Raw genomic sequence first — 18,290 nt, 5'->3', positions numbered from 1 at the left:
CTGAGGGTCCTGCCTAGAAGACCTCGTCCCCTCCTCTCCAAGTGAGCCTAGAGAAAAAGAAGACAAAACCTTCTGTCTTCTATATAAACTTGTTACGATTATTTCTACCTCAGAACCCTTGCACTTGCTTGTCCCTTCAGCTGAATAACACTGGTCACTCAGATCTCCATTTGGCGGCATCCTTGCCATCATTTGGGTCTCAGCTCACATGTGGCAGCCTCAGAGATGTCAAAAGCAAATCACATCTGAATTCTCCAGTCTGTTATCTGTATCTTCTTCAAAGTACTTATCACTCTCTGGAAGTAATTTTTTATTTGTATTTGCCTTTTTGTTTTCTGTCTCCTCTCCCAACCCCGATCACCCCCAGAAGGTGAATTCCATGAGCACAGGGGCCTGGTTGATTTGCTCGCCCCCGATTCCCCTGCACCGTCAACATTGCCAGACGCTTACGACGCTCCATACCTGCTTGCCGAATGCTGAATAGATTGTACTCTTATAAAAACAGCTCTTTCCTAAGGGCTCTTAATAACATGGTTTGCTTCTACCACAGTTTTAAATTTAAAAACTCAAACTATAATGTTCTGTAGAAAATATGGCCCATGGATGTTACACGTCTACTTGTGCAAGTGCGTCTGAGTGTGTGAGTGAGCCCAGCAGCTTCAAGCTTTCAGAGATGTCCTTGGAGTCGGGATGAGGAGGCTTTTCTTCTGCTTATTTTTCCCCCTAGTTTTAAATTGAAGGAGAGCTGATCTACCACATTGTGCTAGTTTCTGGTGTACAGCATGGTGGTGCAGATACACACATACACACATATTCTTTTCACAATCTTTCTCATTGTAGGGTACTACAAGCCCTTGAACACAGCTCCCTGTGCTGTACAGTAGGACGTGTTGTGTATCTATTCTGTACATAGTAGTTTATATTTACCAATCCCAAACACTCACTTTATCCCTCCTTTCCCCCTCCCCACCCCGGGAACCATAAGTTTGTTTTCTGTGTCTGTGAGTCTTTTTCTGTTTTGTAAATAAGTTTGTGTCACTTTTTTAGATTCTGCATATAAGTGATACCATATGATATTGTTTTTCTCTGATTTACTTCACTTAGTATGATAATCTCTAGGTCCAACCATGTTGCTGCAAATGACATTATTTCATTCCTTTTGCTGGCTGAGTAGTATTCCATTGTGTATATATATCACAACTTCCTTATCCAGTCATCTGTCAATGGACATTTAGGTTGCTTCCACGTCTTGGTTATTGTAAAAAGTGCTGCCATGAACGCTGGGGTGTGTATATCTTTTCAAATTAGATTTATCTATGAATATATGCCCAGGGTGAGATTGCTGGGTCATATAGTAACTCTGTTTTTCATTTTTTTAAAGAACCTCTGTACTGTTCTCCATAGTGGCTGCACCAATCTACACTCCTGCCAACAGTGTAGGAAGGTCTTCTGTTTGTGTATACCTCATCGTAATTCAGATTTACTTCTCAATAAATAACAACTTGTCAATCAAAAACAAGTTAAAAGTTGTCAGAGGAGACCCCCACTTAGGCAAAACCACAATACTGGTGCCTTGTGGGTAGATGTCCTGGGTGCCCCTTTGTACCCCATTCACGTATAACCACCTCTATCAGGATCATGTACAAGACTGAAATTTACTGGTGCTGTGGTGAGCTCCCCGAATCAGCAGTGAGCTGTCCCTGTGTGCAGACTTTACCTGTAACCAACTGCATGACCTTGATCAGTTCTGGCCTTTTTAGTCCTTATTTGTTTCACCAGCAAAGTGAGGGTTTTGGACTAAATAAGCTCAAAGCCTGTCCAGTAACCATCCTTAAGGACAAGCCCTTGGAGTAGCTCCCCACAGAAGAGTCAGGGCAGAGCCCAGTTTCGCCAGTGTTCCCTTAAACGAGGGTCTCCCGAGACCTGGGCATCTAATGGAGGGCCCTTAAATCATGAAAACATGAAAGTGTTTAATGGCACTTTCCTGGAGCAGGGAGTCCGTGGCTTTTGTCTGATTTGAACAGAGGGGCTGGTTCTCAAATAAAGGGCAAGAATCAACTGCTGTTACCAAGCAAGCCCTTTCCAGAAAAGTCTGGTTAACTCCAGAGTCCAGAGTCAGTCACTGTTTTCCAGAAAGTGAGGACAAGGTGCACACATGGACTTAGAGCTTCCCACTGGAGTAAGTGTCAGCAGGAGGGCAGGCGGACAGGTGCCAAGTCCTGAGAAAGTTCAGCCCTCCTCTCCACCTGCCCCACCTCCGTGCCCAGCCCCTCCAGAAAGCTTGCAGCCGAAGCCACACCAACCAGGCCTCAGAGAGGAGTTTAAGAGCACAGCCTCTGTTTGAATTGCACAGTAACTGAGTTTCCCACCTGAACAATGCCAGCCGACCCGCCCTGAGCCCTGTAGTCCACCCCCACTGACACATGGATCCCTCCCCGGGGGTTTCCCCTGACCTGCACCTCGTGATGCCTTGTCAGGCAGCCCACGCATGGCTCCCCGTTAGCTTCCTCCTGGTCGCACTTAAATGAGAATTGTCTAACCGGTTTTACAATGTCTCCTCCCCACTAGCACGCAAGATCTAGGAAGACAGGAGCCAATTCTGCTGTCTCCTTGAGGCACACACTGAATCTCGGCTGAATGAGCCGAAGTCTTAGACCACCGTAGTGGATGCTGTGGTCGGCCACCCGGATGTTTCTCGAACCAAAGCCGGCTCCACAAGGAGTATCATCCTTGTTGGCTCCCTGCTAAGTTCCTCTCTGGGGAGATGCAACCAAGGGGGCCTACGTCACACCCTCCTCCCTAGGTCCACGGTCAAGGACAGGTCGAGTTGGGGATATAAACCCACTTTCTCAGGGACCTCCACCTAACATAGTTGCTATCAAGAGTGGTCTGAGATTTTGAAGCTGAGTCACCCACTAGCCCCCTGAACGGAAATCCCTCTGATAGGTGTCCGAGGGAGAACTGAGGGCCTGGTGCAGAAGTGATTACTCCAACTGGGAAGACTTTCCCCAGTGGTGAAGAGGGGTGGGAGTCCAGCAGGGGGCACTATCTCCATCCAGCATTTGAAAGGTCTCCAGATGGAGACCACTTCCGCCAGGGTGCACAGTGAAACTGTAAGTCATGCCTGTTACCAGTCACTTCGGGCTCTTTGTGCCAGAAGACCAGCAGGAAAGAAAAGGAGTGACCAGCAGGAGGTGGGTCCCGATGTGATGTCTAACCTCCCCAAGCAGAAACGATTGGGAACTTTTGGAAACATTATTGAATTTTTTTTAAAATAAACTTTTTTTAAAAATTCCTTTTTTTTAATTTTTAAATTATGTTTCTGGGTTTTGGGGGTAGATAATTAGATTTATTCATTTATGTTTGTTTTTATCTAATGGAGATACTGGGGATTGAACCTAGGACCTTGTGCATGCTAAGCACACGCTCTACCCTTGAGCTTTATATACCCTTCCCCCTTAAATAACCTTTTAAATGCGCTATAAATTGGGCTACATGAATTATGAAGTTCTAGCCACTGTTCTGCACAGTATATACAACAGTTTTTCCTTTTTTTGGATAAGGTGAAAAAAAAAAAAAGGATCCCAGGGTCACGTCCTCTGAGAGATCTCCAACATCCCCCTCAGCCGGCCCCCACAGCCCACCCACCCAGCCCCTTTCTCAGGCCACACCCTGGGGGTCATTTTGACCTTCAGACCCCAGATGTGCCTTTGACCCTCTCCTACCACGTCCCCAAAGGCTGAACCCCTGGTCTGCACTGCCCCCTCTCCACCAACCCCTCTCTTTTTCCTTTACTTTGTCCATCGGGTTGGTCCGTCCAAACAAGCCTGTTTACCACCCTCTGAACAGGACTTGGTATTCCCTTCCCTCGGATGCACCTGCCTTCAAATCAAATTAACACCATAAGAAAAAAATAGCACAAGCCAGAGAAACAGGAAGATAACATTTATATCAATTCCCCCAATGTTCCTTGTAAGGCAAACAAAAAACTGAGACAGAGGTCCAGGCAGGATGTGTTTCTCCAGACAGGCAATATTTGGCTAACAATGTAGACGTTAGTCTTGTCCATTCACTTTGTTCAATCCGAACAGATGAATGTTATATGTGCCCAACAACTGTTGTAAATTTAGGACAGGTAATTCCAGGCACAGTGCCAGCGTCTGGAAGAAAGCAGGGCTGCATCAGCGAATGGAGCCATTAAATGCAGCCAGGCTTACTCTTCAGATACGAGGTCCAGTGCACGAGGAGCATGGAATAGCCTGAGTTAAGGCATTGTTTTTATTGTGCATGCAATGAAATTTTGCAAACAAACGGAAAACAATTCTCCCTGCTGGGACTTAGTAGGCTCTAGGCAAGTGCTGAGTGCACCCAGCTTGTCTTTCCTCAATGCAGGGCCGGGCCGTGTGCAAGAACTGAGGCTGGTACCTGCATGGCGCCCGCCCCGGCCGGGAGCGCGGGCTTTCACAGGCCTTAGCTCGCGGTAGCCGACAGGAGTTGTGCTTTCAGGCTGTTTCCTTTGTCCGCTGTCGACTTTATGTCTAAAGAGAGGTTCACATGATGCCTGAGGGAAAGGAAGCCAGAGTCTTGTAAATTTCCCAGAAAGAAAGGAGGAGAGATTTCACAGGAGAGCCGCGGCCGAGCTTCCTTCCCTCCTGCTAGGCCCTCACCACTTCTCTTAAACACAGCCCAGCCCAGCTGGAGACGCGAGTCAGGTCTCCCATACAAACCAAACAAAGGCTTCATCGATGGCCAGAAGGCGGTTACCGAAAATGGGTCAGTCTTTTGATGCTGGTGGAAGATGCTAGTCCCTGATGGTAAGTGTATATGCAGGCGCATGTGCACGCGCGCACACACACACACACAATCACAGTCACCCTGGGCCATGCAGCTGGGGTCCAGGGCCACCGAGGACAGACTTGGCTCTTGCAGGTGTCACACAGCCTCGGCCTGAGCACCCTCCAGACCTGGAGGGACAATCCTAGTAGCAGACGATCCACCTGCAAGCCTGCGGTGAGCTCCTTTACTGGCCCGTGATGGTCATTTCTGGAGTTGTGCAGATGTGACCTGAAATCTTGGTGACCTGGACAGTGAGGGGGAGGGAGGAGAATATTTGGGGGAGGGTAGGGGACATAAGGGTGAAACAAAACCAAAGCAAAAACCCTTGGATGGGATGAAGTGAAGTTCATCCTTGGCAAAAAGGGGCATGAGTTCCAAGCAAATATTGAGAGCACTCTTAAACCTAGAGCCCAAGGTGACAGACAAGAATTTAGTCCTTCAGAGAAAAAAAATGCTTCCTTAATCCCAGGCAGGGACACCGTCCAACATTTCCCGGGAGAGGCAGTTGGGCAGTGAGTTCTGAATTTCGAAGAACTCTGGAGTCCCGAGTGGTGAGTCTGGAGAGGAGCACCAGAGCAGGGACGTCGGGGGCTGGAATGGGAGGCTCAGGAACCCGCAGAAAGTGAGAGCTGGGGGCAGGTGGGGACTTTCTGCAGGAGGCGACCACGGATACTATTTAGCCTGCACCCCGCGCTGACTGACGTCATTGTTTTGGGGCCAATGTTCTCACCCAGATACACCAGGGCCATGCCTAGTCTTCACGGATGGACGAGCACGAGCAGGCAGCCCAGGTTCAAGGAGGAGGAAGGGGCTGCAAAGTGACCCAGAGGCATGCTGAAGCCTCGGGGGGATCCAGCTATAAGCAGGCAGTTGGCAAGAGCAGGGGTGAGCCCCCACCCACCTTCCCACCCCGAGGGCTCCCCCACACTCCCTCGTTCTGCTCCAGGAGGAGCCTCTCGCCAAATCTCTGACTTAGCTGTCCAAAATCCAGCTCATGAGAGGTGCATGGTCTTTTTTAATTGAAGTATAGTTGACTTACAATGTTGTGTTAGTTTCAGGTGTACAGAAAAGTGATGCAGTTATACATGTATATATATTCTTATTTGGATTCTTTTTCATTATACATTATTAGAAGATTTTGAATATAGCTTTACTATACAGTAGGTCCTTGTTGTTTATTTTATATATAGTAGCATGTATCTGTTAATCCCAAACTCCTAATTTATACCCCCCTATCCCTTTGGTAACCATGAGTTTATTTTCTATGTCTGTGAGTTTGTTTCTATTTTGTAAATGAGTTCATTTGTGTTATTTTTTAGATTCCATATATAAGCAATATCACATGATATCTGTCTTTCTCTGTCTGACTTCACTTAGTATGATAATCTCCAGGTCCATATATGTTGCAGCAAATTGCATTATTTCATTATTTTTTATGGCCGAATAGTATTCCATTGTATGTATTTGCCACATCTTCTTTATCCAATCATTTGTCAATGGACACTTAGGTTGCTTCCTTGTCCTGGCTGTTGTAAACAGTGCTAGGTCTTTAAATATGCTTACAAGTGGTTTTTTTTTTTTGATCTAGATGAGAAAGACAGCACAGGAGTTAGCACCCCATTTGTCTGTACATACAAAACAGAACTTGGAAAACAAGAGAGGAAGCCACTTTCACTCCACCTACCACCACAGAAGTATATTCCTTGCACCCTTCCCCTCCCGCGCTCTCCACCCGCATGTGCGTTTCATACGGTTGTGCATATAAGACACCCCCCCAGCACCGACTCTGCGCAGCTTCCCGCGGTGCTGCCACGTCGGCTTCCTGTGGGCTCACCGCTGTAGCTGTGCTCATCGTTCTATTTTCTTGACCTTTCTGTAGCCTGTGTGTCTCGGCCTGACTCTTAGAAGCACCAACATATGAGGTGTGTCCAGCCTCCCCCGAGAGCCCCCAGCTCCTTTCTCCACTGTTTGTTTGCCACACTGGAGCTGCACCTGCCCCGTGTCTGTTCGCTGGCCTCCCGTGTTTGTTTCTGTTTTGTCATCTGACTATTGCTCTGTAGGCTCTTTTGTTTGTTTATCATTTCTGAAAAGGTTTGGACGATACATAGAAGCTTGGTAAATCTCCAGCAGTGGTTGTTCAACACTGCGTGAAACGCCTATGGGTGTAATTATTGAAGACAAAAACTGGGAAATGAATAGAAGTCAGATTAAAAATAACTTCACAGTATAAAGAATTCAGCGTCTCTGCTTTTTACTGCTCTGGTCCCAATTCTTCATCTCTGCTAGGGTTACAAAACAAGCCATTTTATTTAATTTATTTATTTTTTATTTTTTGATTGTTGATCCTCTGATTTAAGTGGTTCTTTACAATATTTTTAAATTGAAGTATAGTCAGTTATAATGTGTCAATTTCTGGGGCACAGCACAATGTCCCAGTCATGCGTATATGTACGCATATTCGTTTTCATATTCCTTTTCATTAAAGGTTATTACACAATATTGAATATAGACCCCTGTGCTCTACAGAAGAAACTTGGGGGTTTTTAAATCTATTTTTATATATAGTGGCTAACATTTGCAAATCTCAAACTTCCAAATAAATAAACCATTTTAAACTGACACTAAAAATCCTATTCAAAATTAATTTTTTATTTTTATTTAGTAGTTTATAACATTTAAAACTATATCTATTTTTCTAATTATAAAAATGTTTATTAGAATCTATAAATATAGGTTACATAGAATTTAGAATTTATGTATACATTTATATATAACATGTAATAAATACTTTTTTTAGAGTATATGAAGAACACTGAAAAATATGAAGGAAAAATTCCTCCATATTGCACAACCCAGAGAAAAATCACTGTGAAAGTTTTGATGTTCCTTTTGTTTTTCTTCTACATATGCATTCACAGAAACACACGTCCCTTAAGACGTAGGCACCTCATCTGTAATGTGAAACCTTTTTTTTCCCCAATAGATTGGAAGTTTACGTCTCTCAGGCCAATACTCGACATCAAGCGTGGGGGGCTTGGGCACAGCTCATCCCCCGCCGGCCACGGTTACCCCCACCACGGAGGAACAATCTGGCAGGGACACTGAGACTTTCGGGTGACCTCCTCTTAATCTGTGACCCTGAGGGCTGGAATAGGTTTGAGGCTGGAACACCAAGGTCAGCCCAGACTTCCGGCTGTCCAGACTCAGATGTGAGAGGCGGGGGCAGGCGGAGGCGTCCCAGAGGACACGGCTCACTCCCAGGGGGTGAACACGGTACCCGGCAGCCAGCTCGCCTTCCCTGGAGCCCTGCTGACTGACGCCAGTGCGTGGGCCCTCCCTCAGGGGATGGGAAGGTTTGCAGCCTCCTTCCTGCTGACAGTGGGTTTTGTGGCCATGAAGAGCAGGCGTGCCTGGCTGAGGACTGGCCTGTCCCTGCTGCCGACAGTGTCTGGAGAGGCACGGTTCAAGTCCAGCCGACCTCCAGCAGACTCCTCACAGGAAGCCGGAGGGTTTAACCACCTGAGAAATACCTTCACAGTGGACACTTTCTTGAGATTATTCAGTAACCACTGTCTCTTTTTAACTCTTCTAAATGAAGAGCTCTGAAGAATAGTCTTTTGGGTGTTGAACTTTAGAAGGCCCACTTCTCGCAACTGAGCAAATCCAAACTCTTTTTTCTGAAGAAATGGCTATGTTGGCCCCTCAGCGGGACTGCGTCCGGGATGGGGGGGGCGCTTTTCCCTCCCCGGCTCGGCCTTGGTAGGCATTGCCACTTTCACAAGAGAGTCACATTGCTAGCTTGAAACTGGCCGCAGTGGGGAGAGTCACGCCGCGACAGCGCCCCAGCCCCTGGAGAGCCGCCGTTAGACTTTCACTGGTACACCCCTGGGCTCGTCCCAAGAAAGGCTTAGACCAGTTCCTGGTGTTCTTGCCAAAACAGTGAGCTCTAAATCACAGACGCGTGCCCCAGGCCAGTGAATTCTTCTATAAACACCAATCTAGCCTTGTGGTCACCACCCCCCACCCCTCCCCCAACACTCTGAAGACCCACTGCCACACGTGTCCCTTCTGGTGTCAGCCCGGCCTGCCACTACCTCAGTGTCTGGGCTGGTTCTTCGCGGGGCGAGTTTGGCTTCCCTGCTCCAGCTCTGATAGCTGGTCCTCCTTGCAGACCTGGACTCAAAGAGGCGTGCGGAGAGCAGGACTGGAGGAGAACAGGCGTCACCTTGCAGGGCACCTGCTCCAGGGGAGGCTCTGCTCTCTGGAAGGGGGAAGGGATGGCTTCTGCCAACTAGGAGACTCCTGGGACCTTGGCGCTTTGAAATTCTCAGCTCATCCACCCAGTTGCCTGCATCGGGGCCCAGGACCTCTCCCTTTCCCGGAACTCCTGACCTTGACATAGGGGACCTGTCAGGGCTGTGACTTTGGCCAATTTTGTAGCTCTGGGGACCTTATAGTCAGAGTTGAGGCCTGATTTCCACTAGCCTACCCAGTGGCTGTGGGAGTTGAATCAGCCCCAAGAGGCCCTCAGGCTCACAGAGATTGCCTTAATTTGACAGTGAACTGCCCTAAGCCTACATTTTCTTTTTCCAAGGTCTCCAGCACCACATCAGGAGCCACCCTTTTCCACAGTCAGTACCATCACCGCTGTCCCCCACGTCTGCTCCATCTCCCACTGCCTTGCCCCCTGCCTGCGCCGCATGGTAACCGACCACAGGTAAAAGCCCAGGCAGGTGCGATGTCGCTGCCTGAAGGTTGTTACCAGTGCTCAGCAGGCCTCTGTACACGGCCAGAGGACAAGGCATCTGAGCTCTGCGGGCCTCATGTGACCTCTGCAGCACACCCTTTGGCTTTTTTCCCCTCCTTTTTCCCTTTAAAAATATATACACCTTTTTTCTTCCTTTTTCCCTTTAAAAAACATAAAACCCAATCTTAGCTCAAGGGCCATACAAAACAGGTCATGGCTGGGCCCTGGTTGTTTCAATCCCACTTACCATCAGGAATGGGGCATCTGTGGCTTTGAGACGGGGGGGCAGTTCTATCCCAGAATGAAACCCTGAGGGTCCGCTTTCTAGAACAATTTCAGTCTCCAGGGTCTTCCTTTAGGTTCCCCAGGAAACAGAGCCTGAAGAAAGGGCTTTAAGAACTAACGCTTCATCAGGCGACACAATCCTGGAGCAGAGCAGAGGGAGTGAAGAAAGGGGAGGGGGAAGAAAATGCAAGACGAGGCATTTCTGTGGTGACCCCTGCTTCCTGATGAAGCTCGTGAGACACACCAGACGGTCAGCAGGCTCACGTGCTCGGCCCGTGGACTCCTCTGGCCTGGATTTTTGACCCCAAGGGGGCAAAGGTGAGGAACTGATGAGCTGGCTCTTTCCTGCCTCCAACCCCCACTGATGAGTGTAAGTTCTGCTCAGAGGTCCCACCGAGGGACATGGGAAGAACCTGGAAAGAGGTTACCATGGCAACCTTTCCTGGGCACCACGTGGGCCCCCAGGCCTAGCATCCCTCCCCTTCCCAGCATCTATGACACACATATGACGTCAGAAGGGCTGCTGCCCACCCTGAGAGTAGTGAAGTCAAAGCCCTCTGTGCTTTCATACAGGTTTGGTCCAGGCACACAGGGCAGTTTTTCATGATGGGCACCAAGGAGAAGCCTCTGAGCAAGGACCAGCATGGCTGAAACACCTGGTGAGACATAAAGCCCAGCTTCCAGGAGGGAAAACATACAGGCAGAGGCCCAGGGAATGCAGGGCCCTGCCACCACCCAGAAGAGGTGCTGCGGGGTCACAGCACCATGGACCAGTGGCGGGTGGTGTTCCACGAGAGGGACCTGCACCCCAGCCATCCCTGCTCCCATGAGCCTCTATCTAGATATTTAAAGGGAGGTCAAGAGGGCGCAGGGAGTGCCTGGCCAGCTGCAGCACAGTGAGGGGTTGGGGTTGGGGGGATGCTCTGGGGACAAGAGGGACATTGGGGTTTGGACTCTGGTCGCCTCGTTCCCAGGCTCTGCAGGGATGGGGCACTAGGATCACTCTGCAGACAAGCTTGTCTGTCCTCGATGACTCCAGGCACAGCCCTGCATGGCTCCTTAATGTGTCATGACGTCCAGGGTGCCTTTGGCAAAGGGCCCATGGGGCTCTGGATATGGGCCTCACAGAGTCGTGAGGATTAAATAAGAGAAGGCCTGTAAAGGGCTGATGCCAACACAGTAGGAGCGTGTAAATTGTAGCTGCTCCACGGGGTGAGGGGCGTCCTGAGGTCCAGGCCCATCCATGCTTGTGGAGCCCACCTCAGCCTCCTGAGGGATTACACACCCTGACAGGAAGGGGCCTTCTTGGCCAAAGCATGCAGGGCCCCCATTCCAGACACTGCCCCAGGATATCCATGTTTGGGGGGGGTGTCGGCTGGGCTACCCCTGAGCACCAACCCCAGGGATGCTGGCAGAACCACGCTTGGATGACTGCCTGGGGGACACACACCAGGCAGGGGGTGACAAGGGCATGGTCCAGGTCCACAGCCGTGAAGACCAGCTGGACAGCAGGCCAGCCAAGGAGGCAGCTCGGACATCAGGGTCACCTCGGACATGAGGGACCTCGCTGCAAGCTGTCTTTCTTTGGGCCTCTCCAGGAGAGTGAGGGGAATTAGTGGCCCAGAAGCTCTAGAAGGGGTCTCCAGCTTCCAGAGACCAGAACATCTGACTCATAAATCAGCCCTCAAAGTCCCAAGGCAAAAATCTGATAGGGAAACTCAACCGACCCACTGGCACCTCCCTCTTCCTCGACAACGTACAGTTTTCGTCTCAGTTAATCCTTGGGTTACCTTCTAATGGCCTCGTGATCGGGAAGTCTGAGGTTTTAATCCTTTCTCAAGTGACACAATAGCAAACAGCTTTTTTGGCTTCACTTAAAACCATGCCTTTTATTTGCAAAACTGATAATAAGAGAATTCAGTTGGGTACACATTTAACCATTGGATTCCTACAGCAACAAAGAGGACACTTATGACGTAAAAAAGGCAGAGTATCGGGCACTAATGTTTTTATTCATTTATATTTTTTGTTTTAAGATACAATAACACAGTGATCAAGTCTATACAGAGTGTTTTATAATAGAGACAAGGTTATGGTGATTTAAATATTTGCAGATCTGCAAAAATAGATTCAATTTATTTGGGAAGAGATTTATAAAATTTTTTTTAATTAAAGTTTAGTCAGTTTACAATGCTGCTTCCGTTTCTGTTGCACAGCATGTTTCAGTCATCCATATACATACACATGTTCCTTCTCGTTCTTTTTTGAGAGGAGATATTTTAAATAATAATTGCTATGATTAAAAATCATTGCACCTATGTATGATAAACTCTCAGCAAACTATAATAAATAATACTATTTGTAGTAATAATACAATAGACAATAATAATGATGTTAATAATAATATAATAGGACACTTTCTATGACAAAGGACATCTATAAAAAACTAAATATTTAAGGCTTACCTCATCCTTCATGGTGAGATTTTGAGCACTTTCTCTCCAGTTGGGAACTGGGCAAAGATGTCCACTGTCACTTCTGTTCAACACGTACTGGAGGTCCTCACCGCCTGCGCCACCAGGACTGTGATGACGAGGATGTCTTTGTGAAGGGGCAACGGAGATGCAGGGGCCAATGCTCCGGGCCGAGCCGCACTGTGCAGATGCCCTCAGTTCCTTTCTGGAGTCTCTTCTCCAGGATGAGGTGAAAAAGATGGAGGCTGGGCTCCCCTCGTGTGAGGCTTATCTATGACTTCCTGGGGGCAGAGGTGTGAACCCAGCCATGTACACACATGTGCGTGTACACACACAACCCAAACAGGTCTCCCCAAAGCGAAGGACAACCTTCCCTGGATCTATATTTAGTTTAAAAAACAACGCCCTTCCCACAGATCAATACTTCAATTTTAAAAATTTACCCCCCCCAAAAAACCCTCTCAGTAGGTGGCTAGCACAATAAAGATACCTTCTGTACACTGGTCCCCAGACCATCTCACAGTCAGAGAAAAACATCAGCCCTCTTGGCACTGCCCAGTTCAGGGAACTTCCCAAGCATGAGGGGCAGGTGGGCCTTGCCTCACCCGTGTCTTCAGACCCTGGACAGCTGCCCAGGCCCTTGGGTCCACCTCTACGAGCCAGCTGTCCCTGACAGGAGCTGCCTCCCTGCCCAGTGTCCGGCATAAGGGAGGCTGGAGAGGGAGGGTCAGGGTCAGAGTCAGGCATCCTCAACCCCAATGTACCTGGACCCAGGAAGGGGCCCTGCAGCCAGAAAGATCGATAGTGTCCCCACCATCTCCTTAGAGAGGACACGATGGCCCTCTCCCCATTTACAGACCTAAGTGTCCTCCTGGCCCCCTGCCCTTTGCCTTCCCAGCTGGTCCCAGCTTGCAGACTCACCAACCACGTGATCCATGAGGGGAGGACATCGTGGTGGCCAGCACGGTGCTGGCACATGATAGCTGCCCAGTAAACAGCTGGCTGACCAAGTGCAAGGGTGAACAAGAGAGCCAGAGGGTGTCCTGGCAAGGGCACGGCAGCCAAGGTGCAGAGGGGAACCCTGGGACAGGGCCCAGACATGAGTGGGCAGGGCCGACCTGTGTCAGGTCCATTGGAGGAAACAGGCTGGGGGCTGAGGCAGAGCAGCCTTGGCTGGGAGGCGGGGTGAAAGCTGAGACCAGAGACCAGCTCCTTCCACAGACAGCCTTCCCCAGGCAGCTGGGGGCCCTGCCTGGCTTACCATCACCACAACTGCCTTCCCCAGTGCCAAGAGTTCTGTGCCAGAGGTGACAGCTAATCCCAACACATTTCCAGGTCAGTGTAGACTGACCAGGGAAGGATTCGTTCCTTTCCTTCCAACCTGAAGGCACTAATGCACACACGTGCTCACCCACCACCTTGGCCCAGTGAGGATGTCATCACGGGCTTGGCCTGGTTCTAGGGGTTTGCTCCTGCTGGAGCTGGGGTGGAGGCTTCTGCGCAAGTCTGTCCTGCTGTCCTGGGACTTACAACCCATCTTAGACGAAATGGTCTCCAGACCTGCCTCATCACCCGCTTCTGCACTGCAAACTCCTTACAAGCGCAGGATCCAACGAGATGCATTTTTGCACCCTCCCCTCCAACACTCGGGTCAACAAATGTTTGCAGACTGAGTGAAAGTTTCCAACAACAAGAATGAAGAAACCAGCCGTGAGACCCTGAAAATAGATTCGATTCCGGAGAGTTCTAGTGGTCCACAGTGTTTGATAATTTCTAAAATAATGGATTTCACTTTTTTTTAAACCAGATTTATGGGTGGAAATAGAAAGGCTAAATTTAGGGAGGAAATGTGATATATGGTTGAAGGCTGAATATGGAGCCAGACCAAAGAAAAGTTGAGCAGGAGGAGAACCTCTTAGTGGTGTGGATGAACTGTCTGATTTCTCTCATTTCCAGAACAATGGAGTTCACCATTGACGTCAATGTGTGTGAAGAAACAAAGGCCTTTGGGTGTGTGCAGGGTGCAGCTGGGCCTGGATTTGCTTGGCATTTGTATATGTGTGTATTAGGGAGTGGGGCGGGGAGTGTCAATGTCAGAGAAACGGGGAGGGGCCCCTCTCACCCAGAAGTGTGAGCCCAGAAGCAGGCCTACCAGGACCAACGTGGTGAGGACTGTCCTGATGAACATGGCATTGCCTTGCTTTGCACCTGTGTCTCACGATGTTGCACACACCTTGCCAAGGAGAGGGAAAGAAGCGTCTTGCACAGAGGAATTCCTGAATGTGGGTTTGGCTTTGGAAACTAGCAGCTTAGTTTGCTGCAGGCCACCAGATCGGAAGTCTTCCTTCCCTCCCATCCTCAGTCCCCAGGACAGCCCGGGGAGAATGGACAAGTGGAGGGAGATTCTACAGACCCCTTCAGCCCTTCAGAGCCCGACCAGTCTCACCTCCCCCATCGGACCCGCAGTCTCAGCCAGCTGCTGAGCTGCCTTGGAGCCTGCCGGCTGTTCTGTGGCCCACAGGAAAGTCTTGGCCCTCTACTTGGTCTGAGAGGAAGTTCTACTCTTTCCTGACACTTGAGACAGAAGGCAGGGGCTTCACATGCCCCAGTCAATGCTTACTGAAAGAACATTTGGCCACAGCCAAGGTGTTCAGAGAACAACACTCTCCCAGAACCCCCACATCTGGCTCATGTGTCTCTGTGGCTCCTCTTTTTCCAAACCCTCCTTTTCCAAACGCCTTTCCCACCCTTCACGTTCTGCCTTATCCATGGAGCATCTGGGCATAACTCTAGCCCTGGTTAATTTATGATCCACACCGCCCAGTTTAGTACTTGACTAAGTTCTCTTTTCATGAGACCGTCCTTTCTGCCTAATGATGTGGTTGGGGAAGGGTACAACATCATTTATTTCTTTTGTACCTCCTCATAGTAACAAGGACTCTATTTGCTGAACCAACACTTGTGACATAAGGTCTGAAAAATAAGAAAGGCCACTTGGAAGCTAACTGTCCCGGCAGATCTGGGTCAAGTGTCCATCTCGGTGGTCTGGGTGGGCGTGCACCAGGAGCTCCTGCAGAGCCTCCCGGTCTAGTTCCCTGAGCAGCTTCAGCGCCCAGGGATGAGTGAATGAGAATGAGTAAATGAATGAGTGTGAACGAGTGAATGAAAGAAAGATGTCTGCAGGGAGTTCCCCGCGGCCTTGGCCGTAGGGGGCCCGCCTCTGGCGGGCTGCTCAAGTGGCAGCCTCTCGGGGCCGCGGCTTCAGCGGGGGTTCGGCTTCCCGGCGGCCGGCCGGCCGAGGTGCACACCCCGTCCCGCGCTCAGCTCCCCCGCCCCGCGGTGGTACGCGCCACTCCGCACTCCCTGAGCCGGCAGACGGGCGCTGTCTTGAATGGAAGGCGCCGAGGCCGGAAGTGGAAGGGACCACTCGGGGGGACGAGGAGGGGGGGCACGACCGCGCCGCTTCTTCATTGAAAAACCAACGCAGTGAACATGGAGTTCCATGTGCGTCTTATGTAAAGAGAGCGATGGGCGCCGCAGCCAATGGACGCGCGGCGCTTGCAGGCCCGGCCCCCTTGGTATGCAGATGAGGCATCACCACGGCCAATAGCGGGCGCTAGGGGCGGGCGCGGCGAGCGGTCACGTTTTCCACTATGTGACAGCGGCGAGTCCGCGGCGGCGGCAGAGGCGGGCGGCCCTGCCGGCTACGCGCTGCTTTTGGCGGCGGAAGCGGCGGGCGCGGGGTCAGCGGGCTACACGCGGATGGTCGGGCGGACCGGCGAGGACGTAGCTCCGGTGAGTGCGCGGCGCTGCGCGGCGGGCAGGGCGGGCCGGCCTGGGCGCGGACCCGCGTCCGGCCGCCGGCTGGCTGGTTACGTAACTGCCGCCCGCCGGCCCGGTCCTCGGGGTGGGCAGTCTGGAGTCTCGGCGGACCGGCTCCGGACAGCGACGGTGGATCCTCTAGCCCTCGAAGGCGCTATCCGAGAGCTTCCTGGACCATTTGACTTCTAGACTTGACACCGGCCTGGGGCGGGGGGAGGGGGGTACTGTTACTCCCATTTTGCAGATTAAGAAACTGAGGTCCAGAGAGATTAGGCCACATGTCTAAAATCACAGAGCTATTAAGTGACCACCACACTGGACTGTCCTTTAGATAATTTTCTTTTATGAACCCTTCCTCTTCTCCCTGCCTTTCCCCCACCCCCACGGGGGAAGGCGGGAAAGGCCAAGGCAACCTAGGGTCAGTGCCACAGTCCCTGAGAACATGGAGGGCCCCTTGGGGGCTGGCGTCCTGTTCTGAGTCCAGAGAGCCAAGTCTCCGGCCATGGAGACTTGGTCTAGGAGCCCTACCTGGACAGCCCTTGGGTCCACCAGAGTGGGTGAACAGAGAGACAGGACAGCTGCTGGGCCAAGCCAGGCCTGAGAACCTGATGTCCATTTGCCCACCCTGGACCCTGGACCTCTCTGTATTTATTCTCTCTCCCCAGGTTGGGTGGAAGTAGTTGAGGGGTGGGGGGTCCAACTTTGTGATACAGCGATCAGATTATCCTTCTGGGGTGTACTTTGGCTGCCAGTCCTGGACAGAACCAGGAGGTGGGTGGTGGCCAGGTAACCCCCCCAGGAAGTCCAGAGTAAGGGATGACAACTCAGTTGCTAGGGTTTCTGGAACCTGCACAAAAGAGACCAGTTTGGAAAGCTGATTCATACTCACAGGAAAACAGGGAGCCAGAAGGTATCCTGGAAATCATCCAGGGTAACCGCTTAGCTTGACAGATGAGGAAACTGAGGCCCAGACACCTGCTGGGCACACCCCATGGCAGGGCCAGGCCCAGGCTCAGGGTACCTTCAGGGTCTTTCTATCATCCTAAAGGTCTTGATCTGGATCTGGATGGGCTTCAGAGGTTCTATGAAGGTCTGAAATGGGATGCTGCTGAATCTTGAGCGGGCTGGAATTTGAGGGGAGGGACCTCAGGTCCCCCAAACGTTAAGAGCACCAGCACCATGGCAGAAGCCCCTCCATGAATACCTCTCACCTCCCGCTTTTAATGCAGCAGGGCCACTGGCCTTCTCTCTGGCTGCCAGGGGGAGATACCCATCCCTTACCTGGAGTTTCCAGCCTGGGGCTGCTTTGGCTGAGAAGGGAACAGGACTCCAGCTGAAGGCTTTAACTGGAAACTGGGCTTTTAAATCCAAGGCTAGTCACTTTCTATAAGGCATCTGAGTAAAATGAGGAAAGGGACTTTTTTTTTTTTTAAAGGAAACTACGTGTTATGCCAACAGGGGTGGTACGTAGGTGTTCGCAGTTATCTGTCACTGTCATCTTGGTGTGATTCACTGGTGCAGAGCTAACGCAGCCCTGGCTTTCTGTGGGGGCTGGGGCACTGGCAAGGAGGGGGAGGCCTGTCACCAGCCAGCAGCCTGCTGCTGGGTGACTCAGCTCCCACCCTGGGCTTGTCTGTACAGGGGGTCTCGGGTTAGGCGCTCTGTGAGGTCTCTCAGTCCCTAGCTTTTCGGATTCCTGATACTCTACAGATCAGGCCCCTTCACAGGAGACAGAAGTTTCCGAGCTGCCTTTGGATCACACAGCGTCACCCTGTGAGGCACATCTGCCGCACTTAGAAGGAAACAGGAAAAGTTTCTCTCATTTGTACTATTTCTCATGCATGCTTAACTCTCAGAAAAATGCTGGTGGGCACGCCTGTTTTTAAATGATGATGTAACCTCCACAGACCTCAGCAAATCAGAGGCTCTGGCAGGTCACTGAGTGGCTGGCGGGACCGCTCAGCATTTAGTCAGAAGAAAGAGTGACGCTGAAAACTACCGTATTCGGCAAAGCTGACTTCAACCACACAACCTGGCAGCTCTGCGGAGGCTCTGTGCCCCTGCTCTGTGGAAAGCTGGCCCTCCTGCCAACCCACAGAACCGGGAAGTCTGGACAGGGGCCCCTG

At 50.7% G+C, this 18,290-nt stretch overlaps 1 protein-coding gene and 1 long non-coding RNA gene across 4 annotated transcripts in view; one reads left to right on the top strand and one right to left on the bottom strand.

The window, feature by feature from the left end:
- Positions 1-3,929: 3,929 nt before the first annotated feature.
- LOC140696275 (uncharacterized) lies at positions 3,930-10,334 on the bottom strand. 2 transcript variants are annotated; one of them, XR_012072419.1, is made up of 3 exons: positions 9,831-10,334; positions 4,426-4,561; positions 3,930-4,160 (listed from the first exon to the last, which is right to left on the bottom strand). It is a non-coding gene; the product is annotated as an uncharacterized lncRNA (long non-coding RNA). The 2 variants fall into 2 exon arrangements; XR_012072418.1 differs by having other exon boundaries at positions 3,930-4,561.
- Positions 10,335-15,990: 5,656 nt separating this feature from the next.
- Positions 15,991-18,290, top strand: part of PER2 (period circadian regulator 2) — a 39,963-nt gene continuing 37,663 nt past the window's right edge. For both annotated transcript variants that reach the window (XM_072961953.1, XM_072961952.1), the window contains exon 1: positions 15,991-16,137. In XM_072961953.1, coding sequence (XP_072818054.1) covers positions 16,105-16,137 — 33 coding nt within the window. In that variant the 5' untranslated portion in view covers positions 15,991-16,104. The remainder of the gene's footprint in view (positions 16,138-18,290) is intronic.

This window comes from Vicugna pacos, chromosome 5, assembly GCF_048564905.1.
Source record: "Vicugna pacos chromosome 5, VicPac4, whole genome shotgun sequence".
NCBI lineage: Eukaryota > Metazoa > Chordata > Mammalia > Artiodactyla > Camelidae > Vicugna > Vicugna pacos.
The sequence above is the reverse complement of the archived record's forward strand: the minus strand, read 5'-3'. Positions and strand labels throughout refer to the sequence as shown.